At 47.8% G+C, this 23,147-nt stretch overlaps 8 protein-coding genes across 8 annotated transcripts; 4 read left to right on the forward strand and 4 right to left on the reverse strand.

Moving 5' to 3' along the window:
• Positions 1-115: 115 nt before the first annotated feature.
• On the forward strand, positions 116-988 carry FSST1_003585 (glutathione S-transferase family protein; the record flags this gene model as incomplete). Its single annotated transcript, XM_083229678.1, has 4 exons — positions 116-188; positions 241-287; positions 337-374; positions 427-988. 4 exons carry the CDS (start codon positions 116-118, stop codon positions 986-988), a joined length of 720 nt encoding a protein of 239 aa, XP_083087015.1.
• A 147-nt stretch (positions 989-1,135) lies between these two features.
• Positions 1,136-2,835, reverse strand: FSST1_003586 (nucleic acid/nucleotide deaminase domain-containing protein; the record flags this gene model as incomplete). Its single annotated transcript, XM_083229679.1, has 4 exons — positions 1,136-2,082; positions 2,138-2,218; positions 2,274-2,768; positions 2,820-2,835. The coding sequence occupies 4 exons, from the start codon at positions 2,833-2,835 to the stop codon at positions 1,136-1,138; spliced, it is 1,539 nt and encodes a 512-aa protein (XP_083087016.1).
• A 716-nt stretch (positions 2,836-3,551) lies between these two features.
• Positions 3,552-4,381, forward strand: FSST1_003587 (uncharacterized protein; the record flags this gene model as incomplete). Its single annotated transcript, XM_083229680.1, has 4 exons — positions 3,552-3,696; positions 3,757-3,930; positions 3,981-4,077; positions 4,132-4,381. The coding sequence occupies 4 exons, from the start codon at positions 3,552-3,554 to the stop codon at positions 4,379-4,381; spliced, it is 666 nt and encodes a 221-aa protein (XP_083087017.1).
• A 644-nt stretch (positions 4,382-5,025) lies between these two features.
• Positions 5,026-6,399, reverse strand: FSST1_003588 (globin-like protein; the record flags this gene model as incomplete). Its single annotated transcript, XM_083229681.1, has 1 exon — positions 5,026-6,399. One exon carries the CDS (start codon positions 6,397-6,399, stop codon positions 5,026-5,028), a length of 1,374 nt encoding a protein of 457 aa, XP_083087018.1.
• Positions 6,400-11,358: 4,959 nt separating this feature from the next.
• Positions 11,359-13,252, reverse strand: FSST1_003589 (Hsp90 cochaperone STI1; the record flags this gene model as incomplete). Its single annotated transcript, XM_083229682.1, has 4 exons — positions 11,359-11,511; positions 11,562-12,769; positions 12,826-13,124; positions 13,182-13,252. The coding sequence occupies 4 exons, from the start codon at positions 13,250-13,252 to the stop codon at positions 11,359-11,361; spliced, it is 1,731 nt and encodes a 576-aa protein (XP_083087019.1).
• A 642-nt stretch (positions 13,253-13,894) lies between these two features.
• Positions 13,895-16,517, reverse strand: FSST1_003590 (glycoside hydrolase superfamily; the record flags this gene model as incomplete). Its single annotated transcript, XM_083229684.1, has 3 exons — positions 13,895-15,252; positions 15,305-16,397; positions 16,464-16,517. The coding sequence occupies 3 exons, from the start codon at positions 16,515-16,517 to the stop codon at positions 13,895-13,897; spliced, it is 2,505 nt and encodes an 834-aa protein (XP_083087020.1).
• Positions 16,518-17,549: 1,032 nt separating this feature from the next.
• On the forward strand, positions 17,550-19,010 carry FSST1_003591 (Zinc/iron permease; the record flags this gene model as incomplete). Its single annotated transcript, XM_083229685.1, has 3 exons — positions 17,550-17,577; positions 17,646-17,807; positions 17,860-19,010. 3 exons carry the CDS (start codon positions 17,550-17,552, stop codon positions 19,008-19,010), a joined length of 1,341 nt encoding a protein of 446 aa, XP_083087021.1.
• A 598-nt stretch (positions 19,011-19,608) lies between these two features.
• Positions 19,609-20,615, forward strand: FSST1_003592 (hemerythrin domain-containing protein; the record flags this gene model as incomplete). Its single annotated transcript, XM_083229686.1, has 3 exons — positions 19,609-19,779; positions 19,847-20,096; positions 20,149-20,615. 3 exons carry the CDS (start codon positions 19,609-19,611, stop codon positions 20,613-20,615), a joined length of 888 nt encoding a protein of 295 aa, XP_083087022.1.
• Positions 20,616-23,147: the final 2,532 nt, after the last annotated feature.

The raw sequence follows: 23,147 nt of genomic DNA on the forward strand, positions 1-23,147 counted from the left end.
GTCATGCATGAGCTCTTGGAGCTGAAGATTAGCCCATACATAACACGAAGAGCTTCCTCCAACTTTTCAACTTTTAACATAATTCATATAACAAGAAATATTCAATTCCTTCAACATGTCCTCTGAAAAGCTTGTCCTCTTTGATCTCCCAAGCCAAAATGGTGCCTGGTCTCTCAACCCGTGGAAGAGTGAGTTATCTCAATACCCCTCCATGATATCACCGCTCACCTGTTTACAAAGCTCGATTTCTCCTGAACTTCAAGGACATCGACTACAAGACTGAATGGGTAAGTCTGTCATAAATTTTGGAGAAGTACATTGCTAAACAACGTCCAGCTCGAATATCCTGACATCAAGCCGACTCTTGAGCCTCAGTAAGTCACTGGCATCGTTCAGCAGGCACCCTGTGACTCACCAGCCCAACAGCATTTCCGCCAACCCAGCCACCGGAACATGGACAATCCCTACTGTCAAGTTCCCCGACGGAACTTACATTATGGACTCGGCCAAGATCCTTGAGCGAATTGAAAAGGACTATCCTGAACCCTCCGTCCACAAGGACTCGCCTGTCCTTACCAAGCTCTTCGAAATCATGCCGAACATCATGGGCGCCCTCCGACCCATCTACTTCACCCACGTCCCCAAACATATTCTCAACGAGAAGAGTGTTCCTTACTGGCAGGAGACCCGAACCGAGGCGGCTGGAGAGCCTCTCGATGAGCTTTACAAGAGAGAGGGCGGCCAACAGGCATGGGATAATGCTAAGCCACATGTGCAAGAGGTCGAGGCTCTCCTTAAGGAGAACTCCGAAGGCCCATTCTTCCTAGGAAATACCCCTAGCTATGCTGATTTCGTTTGGGGTGGTTTCCTCATCTTCATGCAGCGCAACCAGATAATTGATGAGGTGTACAAGATCAGTGGTGATGCTCAGCTTCACAAGGACCTCCTCGAGGCTACTGCTCCTTGGCACAAGAGGAACGACCACTAAGTTACAAAGTAGACATGGCTCGAAAAGAAATACAAAGATGATAGAACAAAGAACTGGAAAGCAATACCTAGCTAGGCTAACGAGTGATAAAAAGACGCAAGACATAAAACACAATTTATTCTTATTCGCTGCCCTGGCACAGTTCCCTCATCCAAGACTAATTCCTCCATCCTCGTTATCTGCGTCCGACTCCTCAGTGGTTTCGATTACCGACTTCAAGCTAAGTCCCTTGGAAAATTGCTCACCCAATTCATCAATGTCAGGTATCTCACGAGCACCTGTATCCGTCCAAATATCGGTGCTTGCATACAATACTGAGGTCAGAGGATGGGTGCTCGAATCGTGCCTTTTGCCCATGGAGCTCTTGTCAACCAAGATACTAAAAGCATCCTCTCGAATCCTAGCCATCATGGAATTGAAGATTTTTTGTCGCCGGGTCTTGCCAAACGACATTTCGGGTTCCCTAATATCGGGAAATCGCCAGTTGACATAGAGATTACCGTGACTCGATCGCGTCTTGATGTCGTTATGTTGGCCTGCAGCATCAAAGTAGTAGCGACAGAGCTGACAAGCTCCTTTGCTACTACCTATGTACTTCCAGTCATGAAAGAAAGTGGCGTCTGGCCGGGCCATTACCCATTCGAGAACAAGTACTTCTGAGTGTACATATGGCTTAAACGTCGGTCTGGTACACTGAGCCTTGATACGATCATCCAGGCTAAACAACTCCAGGCTACCGGCAAGACCACGATACCTTTCAATTGAAGCTTGGTCGCTGCACAGTCGACCGATAATGCCATGGGCAGTTTCGCTTTTTCTCCCAAGGGGGTTTGGGTCTGGTTTGGTGGACTCAATAGGGACAACGACAAACTCCTGGAAGAGTTCTGGCCATGCTTCCTCCGAGTCGATGAGGCATTGTACTGTTTTCTTGTAGCTCCGGAGTCGCGAGATGGCGTGCCTTAACTCTGACCAGCACTCGAAACTTCTGCCATCTCTGATACGGCCGGCTGTGGCGCTGGTCTCTATATAATGTTTTGTTCGTGATGTCAGGAAAGCCTTGAGGGCCTTTAGGACGCTGGTGAAAGAAGAAAGATCTATGAAGGAAGTTATCAAAAGGGAAGTACTTCAGGATCTATCTATGGGACTTACATTGAGTATCAGTTGTTTCACTAAAAGTAGTCTGCTCGATTGCGATGCTGAGATTCCCTAGACCTTTGCTAACTTCAGTATCTATTTCCTAATGTCAGCGTCCCAGTTGACGATTATTGTTCTCGGATATGCCTACCAGGTTGGGTCTCACTTCGCTGGCAATACAGCAGACATTCAGCAATGTTCTTCTGTAGCGTATCAAGATAACACTTGATTCTTGGAGAGTTAAAGCCCAAGATCATCTCAAAGATCTCGTTTCGAACAGACGTCAGCTCCGCGTTCGAGAGTAAATGAAAACTTGATAGCCTCTTCAACAAAGATGTCAGGAATTCTTTTGTGTCGTGCAAGTCCTTGTCAAAGACCTGATTACAGCCAAAGGCATATGTGAACTTGTCTTCTCCATCGAGGATCGTCACAGAAGTAACTGTCTTGCCTCGCTTCTTTCTGTCGCACACACTGGCTATACTATGAAGAAAATGATGATACTTTTTTTCTTCTGTCGCTGGACTGTCGAGGGCTTCCGTTTGCCTGAGAGCACCCTCTTCATGGGTGATTTCGGTCAGCGCTTTGTACAAGACGATGGGCTCGTAAAGACGGCGCTTCTGCTTGGGTTTGAGTGAGGTTATCTCGTCTATTAACTACCAGTTAGCGTAAGTATCTTTATCTTTATTTCATAACCCACTAGAAGTCATGATCATGATTGTTGTGGTAATCAAGTTGTTGAGGAAGTTGTACACGGAAAAGGCCTGGGTGATAATTGGTACTCTGAACAACTCATGAGAACCCAATCAATTATTCAGCAGTCTCCGTATTTACTCTTATACTTATGTCGTCGACTCATCTGTCTGCCTTGTTGTGTTCAAGGCCGGTGCTGGAGGCCGACGGGGCTTATCACATCATGCGGGGTGATATGAAACTACCAACAGGCTTTTTGGTCGGCCTCCTACATTCCCATCGCCTTATTTCATCAACTTTTCTCGAATTAATTTTGGTCTTCTCACCGGATATGGCCTTCATATGGGTCGCCCTCTAGGCAATGAGGCTGAGTTGTGGTATTGCGAGCTGCCGCCCTGCCAGATCCCGCCGCTGAGAGATCCATCAATTCGTTTTATTCCAACTTTGACCTTCGAGTCCCTTCTTTTTTCTTCTCTTGTTTGTCTCATAATGCCAAATTACGGAAATGTAGAAATGCGCAGTTGACGGGAAGCTGCAGTCGGCCCCCGCCGGCTTCCAACAACATGACGTTCCGTGGAGGATCTTGACGAGTATATAGATGCCAACTCGGCATCTCTCAAGACACTGTTATCTCGAATCTCTGGCATCAGTTAGTAGCATGGTTTCTAAAGCATAAACTGCCCCATCAGATATCATCTCCTGACCAGATCGCCATACCATCAATTACTAGCCAACAGGCATGTCGCGACGAAGCGATCGTCCTCACAGGCACAGCCGTTCTAGCAAATCTAGACAGGAAGACATTCCCATCGACCCAAACCTGACGACTGAAGCCTCATACCCGCAATACAACGAGACTGAGGGTTACAGCCAGGCTGGTCCAAGTCAGAGCCAGTAGAGCGCTGATTCGCAATTCTCTGCTCCTGATACCACGACATACGCAGCGGTATCCGACCCATCAGAGAGTCAGGACACAAGCCAGATGGCGTATTACATGATGCAGCAGCAGCAGCAGCAGCAGCCTGCTACTGTCAATCCCAATGAAGTCCTCCTGAACCCAGGCCTCAGCTACACTTCTCAGAGTTATCCCAGTTCTGCCTACCAAACTGACGTATATGGTATGTTGCCTTGGCAAACAGAACTCAAACCGTACACTTACAACAAACAGAAGCCGAGCCGGAAGCTTCCTCCTCGGCGACACAACCTCCCAGTCAGTACCACTGCGCAGAGTGCGACCGCTTCTTTCCTGGAAACCGTGACTTCAAGTAACCTTCCAAACTCCAAACTGCGCCCGTTTCGAAACTAATACGCTGTCGTAGCAAGCACATGAAAATACACGACAAGCCGGTGAAATGCAAGGCCGACGCTAGTTGTAAAGTTACAAAGGCAGAGCAGCGAGACATGGACCGTCACTACCGATCCTCGCACAGGGCCTACGCGGCCAGCAAGGGGATCTTGACTGAAGATGCCGTGTGCGGTTTCCAAGGTTGCACTTCAAAGTTCACTCGCAGGGATAATCTACTCAAACACTGGAAGAAGTTTCATGGGTATGAGCGACCAGGGAACTGAGCGGGACGTTGATGTTTTGCGTTTTTCTTGCTTTTTTCTTCTCCTGTTGAGAAATCTTGGAACTTAGGTTTGTTCACCCTGTCTGTTATCTTATGCACACCTCCACCGGTGCCTCAGGGTCGGGTCTGGCGAAGAAGGATAGTATTACCCCCGGTTTCCTCTTAGGCGAATACGGGGATCAAATCTATTCACCGTGTAGTTACAGAGTACTTAGTCAATCCCTGGAAGGTTCATTCGTTTGGAAGACGTTGTGCGCGGAATATTGCACTTTATCGCATTCTGAATTGTGAGGATATGTTGGGGAATCAATAAGATACTGTTCAATTCTCTTTTGTTTGTCTGATATCAAGCCCGGCCAATACTTTTCCTTCCCACTTATCCATGTACACGAGCCGAAATTGCAAGCCCCAGGTCATACCCCGTTATAACAAAAAGAACACCGAGGCGTATTAAGTAAACTTCCAACAGAGGTGAAAAGGTGTAAGTCATCAGTAAAGGGGAATCCTCTAGCAAGATACAATAATGAATCAAAAACAAATACGCCGTATCCCTAAACGCCTCATCACTTCTCCTGGTCCCATACCTGACCATTAGAAACCCCATCATAAATGAGTATCCTTGTACTTCTCGTTCATCGTCCAGGTCTATACTGCTGAGAATGGGCAGGTAGCGCCATCGGCAGACACAGCTCCAGTGCTAGGACATCTTTGCTCAGTGCTAGCGATTGATGGGCTTTTTGACGCAGAAGAAATGCTCAGGTTATCAACCTTGAACTCCATATCGCCGGTGCTGAAGAGCTCAAAGTGCATGCGGCTAGCATCAACCTTTTGGACCTTTAGGTACTCGGCCATCTCAAGCATGAACTGCTCAGGACCGCAGATGTAATATTCGGTAGAGCTGTGACACAGGTAGAGGTCATCCTTTGAGACCTTGGCCAGGTCCATGCGGAAGTCGTGGTCGTAGGTAACACCGAAAATGTCGGATTCCGCGAGGTGAGTCTTAAAGATGTTTGTGCGGAAGTTGGGACGGTTGCGAGCGATGCGGCGGACCTGGTCGTAGAAGGGAACGGAGCGTCGAGAGCCGTGGATCCAGGAAACGGGGCGGTGAGGCTGGCGTTCAGAAACGGTGTTGAGGATGGACATCATGGGAGTGACGCCGACACCGGCCGAGATGAGAACGATGGGGACGTTGGAGGTGTTGGACATGTCGAGGTAGAACTCGCCGGCTGGGTGAGTGAGCTCAACGACGTCGCCCTCATCTTTCATATCGATGAGGAGGTTTGAAACGACACCAGGGTTGAGAGCATCGCCGCCAAGATACCGACCACTGCGGGTCATGTGGATGCCCTCGTCTCTTTTGATGGTGACACGGTAATAGTCAGGTCGGGGAGCATCACTCAGAGAATATTGGCGGGACTGGACGTATCCCTTGTCGGCGATGGGAATCTGAACAGAGACATACTGGCCAGGCTGGAAGGGAGGGAGGCGCTTGCCATCAACAGGAACGAGATAGAAGGAGTAGATGTCGTCCGACTCCTCGACCTTCTTCTCGATGCGGAACTTTCGGTAGCCCTGCCACTTACCAAAGTCCCGGTAGAGTTGAGCCTCACGACCGATGAGCATCTTTGCAAGCATCCAGTAGGCCTTTGTCCAGGCCTCTCTGATCTGGGGGGTCATAGTAGGGCCTAGGACCTCTGCAAAGGCGGAAATGAGATACTTCTCGACTATGCCATAGTGTTCTGGCTTGATGCCGAGGGAGCAGTGCTTGTGGCACATACGCTCCATCTTGGGGATGAGCTCTGTGATGTGGTTGATGTTGTTGGCGTAGCTCAGGATAACGGCAGTGAGGGCACGAGGCTGGCGGCCGTTTGCTTGGTTGACTGTGTTAAAGTAGTCGTTGAGCTCGGGGTGATCACGAAGCATGTTGCGGTAGAAGATGGTGGTGATGCGTTCTCCGTGGTCAGTCAGGGCGGGGATGGTGCCCCTGATGAGCTTGGTTTGCTGATAGGACAAAGCCATTGTGATGATTTGTATTGGAAGTAGAGGATATGGTAGTAGACGATGCACCTCTGTAGATGAAGATTGGCGAGATGTATCTGCTGTAAGTCAAGTCAAGTTTGAGTAGCAGAACAAGTAAAGGAATGGATCAGAATGGTGAGGCAAGGTCTATTAGTAAAAACCAAAATTTGCGAGGATCGTCTCCAGATATTATATCTTGATACATGGAGTATCCTCCACCTGGCTGGGTTACGGTCATGGTCTGAGGATGGCTATCCATACCCCTGGATGATGATGAGATTATACGCCCTTGCCATGGAGAGGATATGATATCTCGAAACAAAAGGAAGAAAGACAGAGAGAAAACTTCCAGTTTACTCCACAAGCCGTCTATTCTTCGTGGCTTGACATGATGGCATAAAACGCCCCCCCCTTGTTGGGGAGAGGGTGTAGGTTGTTGGATGATGAGAAGTCGTACGATAGGAAGGAAGCTGGGATCCATTGATCCATGTTGGTGCTAAACCTCTAGCCTGGAAGGAGGCTGTCAGTGGGGTCAAGAGCCCTGTAAGCTCCGCCAACCCGCCGCCAGCTCCCGCTCCAGTTTTGTTTTATAGGTCTAGCGTAGTACGTAGGTTTTTGCTTTTTGCAGCTTCGGAGCTCTCCTTTATTGTGATACTCAAAGAAGCCGAAAAAGAGACGAAAAGGTAGCTGGTGCCTTGGCATCATCGTTTAGATGATCCGAGGTTTGGAGAAGCGAGAATCGAGGCTGATCTGAAAAGAGTAACCAAATCACAAGTCAGTGAATTGGTACCTGCTAACTAGAGGTAGGTACTCTGTAGTTAAATATTTACAAATTGTCTACGGGTATTGCCTTGTGGCAATGCTTGGTTAGTCTTTCTGGTCTGGCCTAATTAAGCAAGAATCAAGTCAGTAAAGAAACTTTGACAGAGCCAACTTGACTCAAACCTGTCTTTTTTCTCTTGAGAGAACAGAACTAAGAGAATCGATAAAGCTCGCTCGGCCCCCGTGAAACTAGTTTAGCACCAAAGTTGCCTCTGCAAGTCCCAAGCTCTCGGCTCTCAATTCAAAACAATCTTCATGCAGAATGAGACGGAAATAATTGCAAACAGTCCAAGCCAGTAAAGCCATGTAGTTAGCCACGCGAGGAAAAAACAAGTTGTGTAACATTAAAGCATGGCAACCACATGTTTCTAAGGAATGAGAGAACCAACAGTGAGGCGAAGCGCGGTCCAGAACTAGGAGAGGCGTAATTCTAGACAACGCAATGCAATTCAACAGGCAAGTGACTACGTAATATTGCAAACAAAACGAACAAAAAGAAAGTAAATGTATTGCCAGTCTGCACCTGGACCGAGTCTTTGTCACGACAGCCACTCACTCAATCGACCGGCAGAAATTTGAGTCCCTATGAACAATAGATAGAGAAGGGATCCCTCGGAGAAGTTGACAACTGACTGATAAACGCGAGCGCGAAGAGTATACTCTGTACAGTTGCCAACGTCTAGGTTCAAGGTCTGGAACTAGGTCAGTCTGTCTCACGGCATCATTTTGATGAGCTCGTGAACAAGACTTGATTAGATCTCTAGAAGAGAGCTTGGGTTAGCCATTCATCAATATCACATTGTCTCTTGATGGAATTCGGCTTTAGGTATAACGTCAATTGACAAGACATGGTTCCCTGTCCTATGTCTAGCAGTGCTATCCTTCCAGAAAACGACCTCAATTGTTCGATTGCGGAGTCTCATCTCAGAACCACGCGATAGATGTTAAATGAGCTCTTCGAAGTGGTATACCTGTGAAAGACCCTCACAGTAGATTACCGAGGCTGTGTTCTTCCAATTGTTAGGAACTCCGGATATGCCGTCTCATGTCGTCAACAGAAACGTCTGTGTTTTTTTACAATCCTAAATCAATGCCTTTTACTCCGTAGTGGACTCTTATAACATGCATGGGTGGTCTTGAAGATGCGCACCAACCACTCCTAGTTCCCGGCGGGTTCAACGTTGTTCTCCGGACTGTGCTCAAATTACATCTTCTTTTAGATGGCTCTCTTACACGAGGGCTGAAAATATCGGCCAAAGTCGGAGAGTGAGTACTCGGATCCCATCCGCATTGCACTCTTATTCACTACCTTTACGAGGCAACTTTGTCATAGTGCATCCTCGGTATGCTCAGGGTCCTCCAAGACAGAAAAATAAAAAGGTGATTTTCTTTAGGTATAGTTTCGACTAACTAGCATTGGTTAGCAGTAGTTTATTAGTGACTGGCCCCAGCAAGTTTGTCCTGTTTTATAACACGCCATGTCGGCCCTGACCGGCTAGACGCATGCAGTTTTCAAGTCATTCCAATGGGGTTCTATAAAACACTGTAAAGTAAAAACAAAGAACGAGGTTAATAGTAAGATGCAAGAATAATAATACTATGCACTAAGCAATTGTATCACTTATCATTTTGAATTCTCTAGGTAATAAGCAATTCACACCACACACAGTATCTAGACAACACAATTTCACTCTCATTGTACCTGCATTACCAACGATCCTCCCAACAGCCAAGATTCATAAACTATCCTAATCCAGAAGATTACCTGATTGATATCACTGCGCACATGAACTAAACTGCGCTGTCCCACTGACATCAAGACTGTAGGCGAGATGACCAATGTGAGGGCGGTTACTCTTCCGCCTGTGTACGGAATATCATGACATGTCATTTTACTACTAAGTACCGCTTATTACATGCTTATTAAAATCTCATCCCAACCAAACTCAACCCATGACATGACCGGCCAGTTAGATCTGCAATAAAAGAAAGAAAAGTCAAAATTCCAACGGTCAATCGGCTCTCCCTGGTCCTTGGCACGAGCTTCATCCGCGCACATCAGGGTCCCGCTGGGACTCATACACAAACTACATACTCTGCGGATCCCCGGCTCACATATACCCTGGGCTGGGGTATATACCGTACGACGGCGGCGTCCGGGGCCCTTGTTACTGATGAACCCCTGCTGCCACAAACTTTGGCCAGCCGACAAGAGCTGAAAGGGTAGCAACTTAGCAAGGCACAAGAGTCTCCTCATCAGTTGCAGACTGAGTTTGGAGTTGGTTCCATTACCTTGGTAATTAAAGTAGTTATCTAGACTAGTAAACAAGCCACAACGGGAATAACAGGCTGTTAAAAAACATCGACACAAACTTGTATGTAGCTCACCAATGGTCCTGTCACAAGTCACATCATATCACAGCAAACCTCTTTCAAATGGCAGCACCATTAATCTCACTGCTCCAACTCTGATTTGTTCCTTGATTCTTTTTTACTTTTTCTCACCGCAGTGCTCTTGTCCCAGTTCTGCGGGTGTGTAATACAATAGTATACTTCCGACTCATCACAAAACCCAAACATCTCGCTTCTCCACGATCGTTGGCCTTTTTTATTCTTAATCTCATGGCACAGTTACACTCGCGTATACCGGTCTAAGCCAAACATCCTAGTAGAAAATCCGTTAAGTTATCTGAAAATACATCAGGCTGTCATTTTTTCTCCTGAAAGCCCTTGTCACTTCTTCTTCTATGCCACCTCGACTGAGTCCCCGTTGTGAGTCAATCGTCGATGCTCGGAACTGTGGACACAGACTATCCGTACTCTTTGACCCATCGACGGGCCGAAGACGAAGATGTCTCAGCCTTCTTTGAGATTTATATGGATGCCTAGACCACACATAATCCAGATGTTGCCATCGCCCGAGTAGAGTGATGTGTGCAAGAAAGCCACCATTGGCATAAAAGACACGTAATTCTGTAGTCCATTCACTTGCAAGTACCGATTTGCGGCCACATAGCTGGATTTTCTGAGTTTCACATACAAAGTATAAAATTCAAGACAAATACCAAAATTCGCCTATAATGTTCCTACAGTCTGGTTCGGGTAGCGATGGATGGAGAAACAACAAGTGTTTCAGTAACCACCAAGACATAGAACTATATCCTTGCCCGATACTACTCCTGAAAATGTTTGTTTCTTTTTCTTGGCTCGGAACCTTCCCAACCAACCTCGAATACAATTATGTTTAGATGCAGTATCCGTATCCTCAAGCAACTAACAAGTAGTCTTTGTCGTAGCGGCCGTTAATTTCTTCACCATGTCTCATGCCACACACTTATGAGACAAATAGTACCTGCTAACTATTAGTGCTGCATGTATTTGCTTCTTCCCACCGTCTCTCGTTGTACGGATACGGTCCATCCCTCCATTCTATCCGAGTCTTTCCCTCACTTTGCTTTTTCAACAGTCTGCAGGGCACTCCTCATTTTTGAGTTTTGCTCACGACGATCAAACATCAATTGTCTCCCACGTTTTCTTCCGCCCTTGCATCCATCTCCTCGTGTCCTCCACGTGTAGCTGGTCTCGGGGTTGATCTTTCGCATTGAGCTGTTTCTTGGCTTCAGCTTTGTTACCCTTCACTCGAGTCATTGAGATCTGTTGGTGGAACACACTATCAACACAGCAAACGGTGTGGCGTTGATCCTTCACCACACTCTGGCTGCAGATGAGAAAGAATAAAAATTGAACTTAAAAAATCAATATCGGCTACGAATAACGGCAAATGCATAATGTTTCCGTTTTTGCCGTACTGTGACTCGAATGAATAGCCTATCACATTTCCTCACCTCTCACATATGATAGACCACAAACAACAAGTCAGTTTGGTTCAAGTTTTCATTTCTCATTAACTACCAGCTATGGTACTGGCACTCCGTATTATTATGTACAAGTCAAAAGATCCTTGGTCAATTCATAATCACACACGCTCCGATTCCCTGCCCACTCGTGGCCTCGCCATTGTGCTGGTAAGACCCCTGTTGATAAGACCTGGAAAGGCAATGAATGCCTCGTTTTGAATAGACAAATTTTCCTCATTTCAACCTATCGTTCATGCCCGTCCCTCTTGCTTTTCTGTTTTTACCTGCCGACGCGAATAACACCAGCAGCGATCAGCTTCTGGATCTTGGACTTCACGCCAGGGTTCTTCATGTGCTCCTGGAGAGCCGCGGGATCTGATTGAGCCTGTTGAAGGATGGACTGCATCACGGGGTCCTGCATAAGTCCCATAATCTATAAAAGTTAGTAATCGTTTCTGCCATACTTCAATGAAGAGGTCTTACCTCGGGGTCCTTGGTCAAACGCTCTCGGGTCTGCTCTTCCGTCTCGTTATCACGGGCAGAGTACATGGACGAGAAAGCCTTCTGTTGCTGCTGCTCAATCTCGCGGGCATTGGCGCCCTTGTGGTGCTCTAGGTCAATCTGCTGGGCCTCTGTGCAGGCATCAACACACTCTGAGTACTTGCGCATACCAAAGTAGGCCTGGGCCTTGCGGATGTAAGCTCGGATGAAGGTAGGGTCCTTCTTGATGGCCATATCGCAGTCATCGAGAGCGCTAGGGAACTCGAAGAGCTTGACAAAAGCCGCAGCTCGGTTGCTGTAACCACGAGGGTCATCGGGGGCTCGCTTAGTCATCTCGGTGTATGCAGCGACAGCGCCAGGGAAGTCCATCTCCTTGAACTTCTTGTTACCCTCTTCGCGAGCCTCCTCAGCCTTGGCAGGGTCGATGTACGCCTTCTTGCCCTGCTCGGCCTTAATACGCTCAGCAGCACGAAGCTTGTTGAGAACATCGGGGGTTCGGTGCTCGGTCAGAGATCGGTTGTAGTTCTCAATGGCATTTTCCATGTCTCCCTTACGCTCGTAGGATGTACCAATTCGGGCGTAACTCTTGGAAATGAGCTTGAAGTCGGCGTAGATCTCGCGTCCCTCCTCGACAGCCTTGGTGCAGGCCTCGATAGCCTTGTCATAGTCTCCCTTCTCGAAGTAAGCAGCTCCCAAGTTGTTGAGGTAAGTGATGTCCTTGAAAGTGTCCCAGGCCTTGGTGTAATATTCGATGGCCTCGTCAAAGTTGCGCTTCTTGTAATTCTCGGTACCCTGGGCCTTCAGCTTGTCGGCCTCCTCCTTCTTTTTCTTTTTCTCGATAGCCTCCTCATCCAGCTCAGATTCAGGCTCAGGCTCGGGGGCCTTCTTGGGCTCGGGCTGCTTGGGGGCTGGTGGCGCATCGGGCATGGGGGAGTCCTGGGCATTGGGGTCGACCTCACGCTCGCGCATCTCCAGATCAACACCCATCAAGACACCCATGACAGTCAAAAGACGGGGGTCGCTGAAGATCTCGGAGGCGTTGGAGGGGTTGTCCTGGATCGACTGTAGCTTGGCCATGAATGAGGGGTCGGCGAGGAAACCGCTGGTCTTGGGGTTGGAGGCCAGCTTCTGCATCAGCTGGGGATCGTTGAACATCTGGCCGAGACCGCCACTAGGGTCTTGGGGTCCGCCTGTATGTACAGTAATTAGAAAAAAGACTCTTGTTGTGTGTATAAATGCCACTTACCAACTTCGGCATCCATAGCCTTCTTGACTGAAGCCAGACCACTCTTAAGCTGGGCATTGTTCGCATCATGCTTCAATCCCTCCTCATACGCATCGTTGGCGCCCAAAAGGTCGCCCTGTCCATGGAGTGCAGCACCCTTGCGTCCCCAACCCTTGGCCCAGTCAGGCTTGATCTCGGTAGTCTTCTCAGCGTCCTCAAGAGCATGGTCCCAGTCTTTCTTGGAAGCATAAGCAGCAGATCGGTTGCTGTATAGAATGTGGTTTTCGGGTTGAATGGCGATAGCCTCGGTGAACTTTGCGCTGTTGAGTAGTTAGCAACCTCTTGTGTCCTTGTAATCCGTTGTAGTGGTAACCTACACAGCCTCGTCAAAGTTCTTCTCGGCAATGGCCTTGTTACCTAGAGCCTTGAGCTCATCTGCTGAAGCCATGTTGTGTGTATATTGTCAGAATCCGAGTATTTTAACTAGTAAATAACAATTCTAGGAGGTCACTTCTGTAATATTCAAGGTCAAAGTTAGAATGAAATATGAGCATCGCCCCAGACCATCTTTGGTGGGGAAGTGAGGGCCAGCGATGACTTCTAGCTCATTCGATGCAAGTCCATGCAGGGAGCTTCCCCATTGGATAGAGCTCGCTTACAGCACCTAGCCATGCCCCACAGCGGCGTCAAGGCTACTGCAATGAGAGGACCCTTGAAGGTTCTCATGGTTTGATGCTTCAGGGTAGCAGCAACCCAAGGAAACAATAGATCTAGAAGTTTCTTAACATTTCTGTGATCAGCGTATTTGTTGCCTTGTCTGAATATTATCTCGAAATTCGTGTTGATTTATTGATGTAGTTAATGATTGAATTCTGCTGATTAAGATGAGGATCAATTACACTTGTTTGAGTTCAATCACACTGCAAGCTCAAATAAATAGGGCAAACCGACAACAAGAATTGGATTACTTCAGGACTCAAAGGATATTATCACAGTTTGAATCGGATTAGGCTCAGCAATATTGTTCAAAGACTGGCGCTCAACTGTTAATTCCATTACGCTATGTCTACATTTTAACAATTCACTATACTCAAGGCTTGAAAGACCTGTCTCCAAGAGTAACCTTGGACTCCAGAACAATATCACCAGCTGATCTTCCAATCATAAACTTATACTCCCCACCGTTAACCACCCACTTCTGCGCCGACTCATCAAAGAATGCAAAGTCGCGGGTACGGACAGGCACATTCACCTTTGTACTCTCACCAGGCTTCAGTGTGACCTTGGCAAAGGCGGCCAGTTGCTTCATAGGATCTCCCTTGCGAGTCTCAGCAGCACCAACATAGACTTGGACGGCGATTGCACCGGTAACTTTCCCAGTGTTGGAGACCTTTACGCTGGTAATGTAATCGTCGCCTGATTCTTTGACTTCTAGATCCGAGTAGTCAAATGTGGTGTAAGAGAGACCAAAGCCGAAGGGGAAGTTGACTTTGTCAGCAGACAAACAGTCGAAGTAACGGTAGCCGACAAAAACACCTTCTGAGTAGGTAACTTGGAGTTCCCCGTTGACGTGCTTGCCAGGGAAGTTACCGTGGGCGGGGCAGTCTTCAATTCGCTTGGGGAATGTGCATGTAAGATGGCCTTCAGGAGTTTGCGCACCAGTGAGCACATCTGCGATCGAGTTACCGCATTCTTGACCAGGGAACCAAGTCTGAATAAAACCCTGGATTTCGTCCAGCCAGGGCATAGCAATCGCGACACCAGTAGAGTTGACGACGACGGTGTTGGGATTCGCCTCAGCAACCTTGGCAATAAGACGGTCCTGGCTACCGTCCTTTGGCAAGTTGAAGCTGACCTGGTCCTGACCCTCAGTCTCCCAGAAAGGCTCATGGCCTGTAAAGACAATAGCGTAGTCGGCATCCTTGGCAACATCGACAGCCTCAGCGAGAAGGTCGCGGTCGTGCTCAGCTTCCGACATGTATCCCACCCGGAGACCGCATCGTCCCTCTAGAATACCGATGTCCAATCCCTCCTTCGGAACAGGAGGCGATGTGAACAGAGCTAGCTTATACTTGCGTCCAGCCTCCAACGAAACCTTGAACTCGGGAGGGTTGACACCACCAAAGAGGAAGCCCATTGCATCACCGCAGTTCTCCTTTTGCTCAAAAACAACCTTGTCGTCGATGACAAGCTTGCTGGGACCCAGCCCGGAGACGGTGAAGTAGTACTTGGCAGTCTCCTGGGCAGTGAAGGTACCCTCGAGGGTAACGTCCTTATTGCTAAACCCAAAGCCGCTGAGAACCGATACTTCAGAGGTGGCATGCCCTGATCGCACCTCGATAGGCTCAGGGTTGCCAGGCTCGAAAAGCTTGAAAGTAAAACCCGGGTTGCCATCTAGATCGACGACATTCTCGGAGATTGGAGGAAGCATTCGGAATGTGTGAGCTCCTATCAGACTGTTAGTGATTATACCTCGTTGGCCGACTTTGAGATAGCTTACCTTTAGCATAAGAGAATTCAACACTGTCTCCGAGGGCCTCATGAAGTGCATCCCAAGGTGTAATTTTATAATGAGCGTTGACAGAAGCACTGCCACCACCGTGGGCTAGACCAATCTTGGCGTGACCAAGAAGAGCAATCTTCTTGCCCTTGACTCTCTCCTTGGACAGGGGGAGAATATTGTCTTGGTTCTTCAGAAGAACAATTCCCTTTGATCCAGCCTCTCGGATCAGAGCTTGATGTTTAGGGTTGTTGATGGCTCTCTCGTCAGGAATGCTAGGGTCCTTGAAGCAGTTGAGACGCTCCAGGAACTTGAGCACACGAGTAACACGCTCGTTGATAGTCTCCTCGGAAGTCTTGCCTGCCTTGATAGCAGCAATAACGTCCTCGGTATTCCTCCAACGGGTTGGACCGGGCATCTCAAGGTCTAGACCAGCCTCGAGCGACTCAGCAGTAGAGTTGACACCGCCCCAGTCACTCATAACAAGGCCATCCCATCCCCAATCTCCGCGAAGAACCTGTTTCAGTAGAAACTGGTTTGAATCGGCATGGTGTCCGTTGACTTTGTTATAGGAAGTCATGATTGCCCAAGGATTGGCTTCCTTGACAGCAATCTCAAACGGACGAAGGTATAGTTCCCGTAGAGCTCTTTCGCTGATGGTCTCGTCAACAGTCAAACGCTCAGTCTCCTGTTCATTGGCGGCGAAATGCTTGATGGTGGCCGAGACACCCTTCTCCTGCAGACCCTCGACAACCCGGGCAGCCATCTTTCCAGTCAGAAGAGGATCCTCTGAGAATGACTCGAAGTTACGACCGCCTAAAGGATGACGGTGTAGGCACATGGTGGGAGCAAGAAGGCACCGGGCACCCTTGGATTGGGTCTCCTCAGCAAGAGCAGTTCCAATCCTCTTTGCCAGGTCGACATCGAAGGTCGAGGCCATCAGACAAGCAGCAGGGAAGCAAGCAGCGCTTGTGCCGCCAGCGAAGGCGGCTCCTCGAGCACCGTTGGGGCCATCTGAAGTCTTGACATTTGGAACGCCCTTGGATGGGATAGGGACAGTCTCCCAAAGGTCCTTTCCAGCAAGAAGTGAAATCTATAAGTTGAAAGGTGAGTTGACTGAGTGTAAGTAAGGCAGTGGAGACATGTAAGTTGAACATACCTTCTCCTCAAGAGTGAGGGAAGAGAGGATGGACTGGATATCAACAGAAGACATGTTGATAGAGATGAAGTCAATTGACTATAGAGGAATAAGGAACAACCATTGTCAAACGAGGAGAGGAGGGCTCTTTAATAGAGACACGAGAGAACCCCTCAAGCCCATGACGAGTTCCCCAACCATACCTCGATCAACTCAATTCATCCGACTCGCCCGCATTTCAACCGAAGATAGTACTCATGTGCCATTGAGTACCCGCTTTGCGTGCATCTGTCTTGGATGCGGTGTTGTGCTATTGGATCACGCAGAAGCCGATTCCTTGATTGATACGGGGCTTACGATGCTAGTCAGGTCCGATCCGAAATTTTTCCGATATTCAAACGGAGCTTTACCATTGTTGAAGCTTTCGTTTGTACCTCTCCTTCCTATTTGCCAGCTATTGTCTGTCTATCTGTAATTTGAAGTACTAACCATGAGTTAGTAATCAAGTTCTATACACACTCCTTGGTCCTCAATTTAACAACGGTCGATTGCATATATATACTAGTATATTCAGCATAGGTGTGTTGAAAATAATGATCAAGTCTCACCGGGTAAATACAATGTGCCATTCCATTGAGTGGATCCACAGGATCGGGTTCCCGTGTCCTCCTTCCGGGGCCCCTGAAGGATCGCCATTGACATCTGCAGAGTTGGAGCACTAAAGGAACAAGCGCCAACTACACATCCATCGCAATGAAGTGGGAGGATACTCGCTCAAATTGTTGGAAATAGATACTTACTTATGTCAAAATACATGTTTCGAGCTGTAAAAAAAACAAATACTTAAGCGTGGTCTTGCATTCCTATAAATAACCCCGTATCCCTTGGCGTTCGAAACACGCATGTGCCCCTTGAAACTATATGCCGAGGATTATGCGTCTCCAAAGAACTATCAAACAAACTCAAAACATGTGCTGGCTTCTAAAGCAGTGACGCAACGGAAATTCCCAGACATACCCAAGACATGAACGGTGTCTTCTTCGCCATGAAATTATCTACAACACTGAATTCATAGAGGGAAAAATCCAGGAAATCCCGGTAATAAAGATGAGCGCCCATTCAGAGGTGCCACGAGGTATTACATTATTATTTCACCATCCAATTCCTCCCTCCCCCTTTTCGCTGACAATCATGGTTTTGTAGGGGAGTCATGGGCTTCAATTCCCACAGATCTGATCCTCGCCGAATTGAGGCGACGCCAGGAAGATGGCCAGAAACCAGAATGTGGTTCGAGGTCAAAAGGTTCTTATGATACTTCAGCGCATGTGTTTGCCTTGATCCTCATCTTGGTCCTTAGCACGTTAGGTGAGAGAGTCCCTCCAATTGCCAGTGTTGACACGCGACTAATACCACTAAGCATGCGGTTTCCCTCTATTATCACGACGAACGATGCGCGGCCGAAAACAAAAATCCATCATATTCTATTGTCAGCACATTGGAACCGGCGTCCTACTGGCAACGGCCTTTGTCCACCTCCTTCCTACCGCTTTCGAGTCCATGACCGATCCATGTCTCCCTGATTTCTTCAGTAAAGGATATACGCCGCTCCCGGGACTTGTGGCTATGGTTTCCGCCATCATTGTTGTTGCTATCGAATCGTACCTGACTGCGCGAGGAGCTGGTCATTCCCACTCCCATAACCATGGTTATTTTGACTCGGATGACGAACACGAGAGCGAATTGCCAATGATGGATACATCTGGACTATCTGACAGGAGAACTGGGATGCGACCACCGGATATTCACCTTGAACCTATGGAAAGCCAAGGGCTGGTTGCTGGCGTCTCACCTTTGCCGGGCACGTCGCCCTTGGGTCAAGAGTCTATGAAACTCAGCGATGACTTCAACGACGCGGATTCAGATCTCGACCTCGACATGGACGAGCTTGACCCTTCGGGACCGAGCAGCATGAGAAACCGAAGTGGCCCTTACGCCTCTCTCAAAGCCGGAGTAGCCGATGAGGAGCCCTTGACACCCATGACCCCCATGTCTCCTGGACCACAGTCCCCAGAGGAACAACAACGCAAGATGCTACAATGCATCTTGCTAGAGGCCGGAATTCTTTTCCACAGTATTTTTATTGGTATGGCCATCTCAGTTGCCACTGGTCCCGCCTTTGTGGTATTCTTGGTCGCCATCAGCTTCCACCAGACATTCGAAGGACTCGCCCTCGGCAGTCGCATTGCTGCAATTCAGTTCCCACGCAAATCGATTCGGCCATGGCTTATGGTTCTAGCGTACGGAACCACGACACCTATTGGTCAAGCAATTGGGCTTGTCGTGCACCGCATGTACGACCCCAAGAGCGCTGGAGGCCTTCTTGTTGTTGGCTTTATGAATGCCGTGTCATCTGGCCTCTTGTTGTACGCTGGCCTTGTGCAACTACTAGCGGAGGACTTCCTCACGGAAAAAAGCTACAAGATATTGAAGGGCACGAAGAGGCTACGGGCTTTCTTGGCTGTCTGCGGAGGTGCACTTCTGATGGCTGCCGTTGGTGCCTTTGCTTGAGTATCGAGTTATATCCCAAGATAACTCATGTATACATAGATTGGTATTGGTTGTTCATTATTTAACGGCGTTTTGCAGGGCAAAAGCAGTAGTTATATCGCTACTGGAAGGATGCGCAAGCTCTTAGAGATCACCATTTTCTTGTCTATCAGATAGCTAGTCTTTCAATCAAAATCTGTATTAATAGTTCTCGCCAACACAATACTGATGCCCTCGGACTTCGAGCATGAATGAGCCCCCGGCCGGCCCCACACGAATTGTCCGATGCCCGGGGTCCGGTCTTCAAATTCGTCCGTTAGGCCTCGGCTCTGTTCGTGTGCCCCAGACTGTCGTGTCCTGTAACGCTATGTGTCGTGTCCAATTGCATAGCCCCCTTTAATCAGCACCCCCGGTTCCCAGTTCCCACACACACCTGCATGAGCTTTCTGGAGCTTGCAACCATGACATGACAAGTTTAGCCCAATATCGAACCACCATAAAGTGAGCCCAGAAGCTGAATGTTGAGTGGCTGTCTAAATTGTCGAGTCGGACAGACGCGCCCATCGTGTAGTATTTGTTGCCGCATTTCCCCGTCTTGTTTCTCTCTTATATTCTCATCATGGCTGGACAGCGTTTGATCGGATTGATTGTCGCTCAGGTTCTCTTTGCTGGGCTTGCTCTATTTCTTGCCAATTCGCCGTATCTCAATATGTCTGTCGCGCCGATAAAGCAGCCCTGGGCTGACGGACCTATGAAGCTGGTGACTACACCTCAATATGAGACGAAAAATGTTAGTAATTACGATTGAAACACCACCTCGGATATCGTGGCCAATACTCACCTTGCTGTCTCTCTAGACCGATCTTTTCACCACAGGAGCCACTCACATGGCCCTTCTGCACAACGCCATTATTCGAGGCTTCAACTCCATCTACCTCCAGGCTCCCCACGTCAAAGATGCCGACAAGGCTGACTTTATTGGCTATTCTCAGACCTGGTTTAAGTTTGTCAAATCTCATCATGACGATGAGGAGGACAATCTCTTCCCTAAGGTCCAGGAGCTGCTTGGCGAAGACCCTGTCTGGGAGGAAACACATCATGAGCACGGTAGATTTCCTATGATTCCATCAACAATTCACCACTAATATCATGATTATAGAGTCCTTCCTCGCACCTCTTGCCGAGTTCAACAATTACCTTTCTAAACTTGCTTCACCCACCGACCTCGACGGAGCTCAGGTTATCAAGCTCATGGACGCCTTCAAGACTGAATTTGAGCACCACTTCCACAGCGAGATTTTTACCATTGCCGCTCTTTCTAACCACTCAAAGGCTCCGAAGGAAGACTCGCCCGAGGGTGTTGCCGCCATCTTGACTTTCAAGACATGGGGAAAGAAGACAGTCACCAAAGCTGGTGTGCTCGACGTAGTTCCATTCTTCCTGTTGAACCTGGATAGAACCAGTGAGGAAGGCATGTGGGCTAACTGGCCTCCTATGCCTGCCCCCGTTTCCTGGGGTCTGACGAATATCGCAGGTTCGTGGTACGGAAAGTGGTGGAAGTTTTCGAGCTGTGACTCTCAAGGCAAACCACAAGAACTTTATGCTCTCCGTGGCTTGAAAGAGTGAGTTGGAGGTTGTTGATGACTTATCTAGACGTGGATTCCGTGATTCAGGGCGTTGATGGTAAGCAAATTGATAGGACTATCCTTTGTTAGTTTTGAAAACAGAGAAGTGACAAGAGCCAATTTCTTTGACCTTGTTAACAATCTTTACCTGATGTTCTATCTGTAACCATAATTCGTCTGAGTGTAGGGCGATCCAATATGTGCTTCTTTGAAACTGACTTTAGGATCGCTATCGCAGTGAAGATAACAAATTCGCAGAATAAGAAGCCAGTATACTATTATATTAGAGGATGTTATAGTCTTACTTCAAAATTTCCTTGCAAGTTCCATAAACGCTCGTTTATTGTTATAGCAGTAATCGGGCTTTTTACCAGTTAGTTTGTAACATTGTCAGATAGAAAAGAGATACATACATTAGGCCTTGCCTTGCGACATTGCTGATACTATCCCTTTTCATCATTGGCTTGGTAAATAAATGCTCAGAAAAAACCAAAGAGATAAAACCATGTCTCTGCTTGTTGTGATGTTTGTTCTTTGAAGGAGGCTATTCAAAATTTTGCGTAACCTCTTTCTCGATGACTATAAATTTAGTCGTTTGGCGGGTGATATGAAAATTCAACTGCTAGACGTCGGTCATAATACTACTTGTAGCGACTCAGCAAAGCCTGAGACAAGCCACTACTATCAGAATCACAAACCTTGAGAAAAGCGGACTTTCAGTATGGGTTACTCGCTTTCATCTCTTCAGGCTTGTAAGTATGACTCTAGTAACAGAAATGGAAATCCCGAAGTTCCAGGCCAGCTCAAACCATCGAGACGAGCTTTGTCTCTATTAGTGGAAGCACGCAGATCCGGTCGAACGATATATGAGGAGCGTCTTTAGAAAGGGTGGCACGAAACGCTCTGATTTTGCCCGATGCACCCATTCGTACGGAGAAGTATATTCGGAGTAAGTTCGATTTTGAATACAAATGAACATATGGTTGCTGACAAGTTATTTGAAGTTTGCCGAGGATACACATAGCGTCGCTATCTCTAAGTCAAGTCATCGTCAGTAAACTATTCTGTAATCAAGCGGTTGTTTCGTGCACAATACTGACAGTCTCTCTGGTTCCGTTCATTCTCCCTGTACCATTCGAGGAAGTGATACCGCAAGCTCTAGCCTTGCCTCTGGCACTCAAAAACTCGTTAGATTTGATCAGAGAACTGATTATTGGTCGTCTCGAGGGAACAGCCACAAAAGAGCTAGGGACGCTGGACCAGGGGCAGCAATGCTTCGGTGGACTTGGCTAGAGACTGGCTATGCAAGTACTACGATATGGACTGGAAGCCTGACTTGTTTGGCCTCTGTATTTTCTGGCTGATTCGTTCGTCCCCTACGGTAGTGAATATTTCAATACACAGGCCTTGCTAGGTATGTTCATTCGATATTTGGTATTGGGTGGTGTGGGCTAGGAAATCGCGAGATCAGATTCGGTTGATTCGGCTCTGAAGCAGCGTCTGCTTAAATTCTTCCGTTCTTTCTAGAGATATACAGGTTGGGACCGTGTCGATTCGTTGCGCCGTCCGCGGAAATGTGAATATAGACCTAGGGACACCGTTCGATATTAGTTCTGTCTATCTTTACGTTCTACCGCTTACTAACGAGGAAGTATCTTCCGAATGAACTAGAATAAACTAACTCGGCCACCTTCGTATGGGTGAATAGTGGTTTCTGACTCAAGGGACTGGCGAGTTCTGGCTCGTGTTTACTATCCTTTCAAGAACCTGTAAGTTATAGAATCAGTATAACATAAATAGAAGAGTGCCATGATTCATTGCGGTCATGTCGTACATGACGCAACGATTGTGATTCACAACCTGTAACAGCTACAAGCCCTTCGTTAGCTTCAACTGTTATGATGCACGCTTTTCCTATAGATAGTTAAGACCAATGCAACAGTGACAAGATGGTGGTAGTCTTACCGTGTACTTGGGTGCAGCTATTAGAGGCAACACTTAAGCGATTCAACTAAACAACGGCTAACTGTCCGCATTGGTCCAGTATATAAAGCCTCCGCTCATACCACCCGAGACTTGGCGTCTGTCGAATCGAAACTGTCAACTAATTTCAAGTTATCCTCTGCCGCCTTTCGACATATATTCTCTCTTTCAACTTATCCAAAAAAAACATGGGTGTCTGTTTCAGCGCACCCGGCTCAGAATCAAGGCGTCGACATCGCCCTCGGCACTCCAATAGTTATGGTTCACGAAACTATCGATCTCGTTATGGCGGAGAAGATGCCCAGAACCTGGGCTACATCAATACAAGCGCCAGTGCACCTGTCTCGTCCGCAGACAATGGTGGCCAGCGAGGGCGGGACAAAAGTTGGAGATTTCCTATCGAATAGTAACAGATCATTGTCTCATCGCTTTCTGTTCGGATCTATCTATAGAAGCCATTAGTTTCTAATAAGATACACAGTATCCCAATTGAATAGCGTTTCACTGCTGGTGCTCTACTGGAGCCTACATACCCCAGGAGACTCGCCCA

Source organism: Fusarium sambucinum, chromosome I, assembly GCF_050947815.1.
Source record: "Fusarium sambucinum isolate potato_lamoka chromosome I, whole genome shotgun sequence".
Taxonomy (NCBI): domain Eukaryota; kingdom Fungi; phylum Ascomycota; class Sordariomycetes; order Hypocreales; family Nectriaceae; genus Fusarium; species Fusarium sambucinum.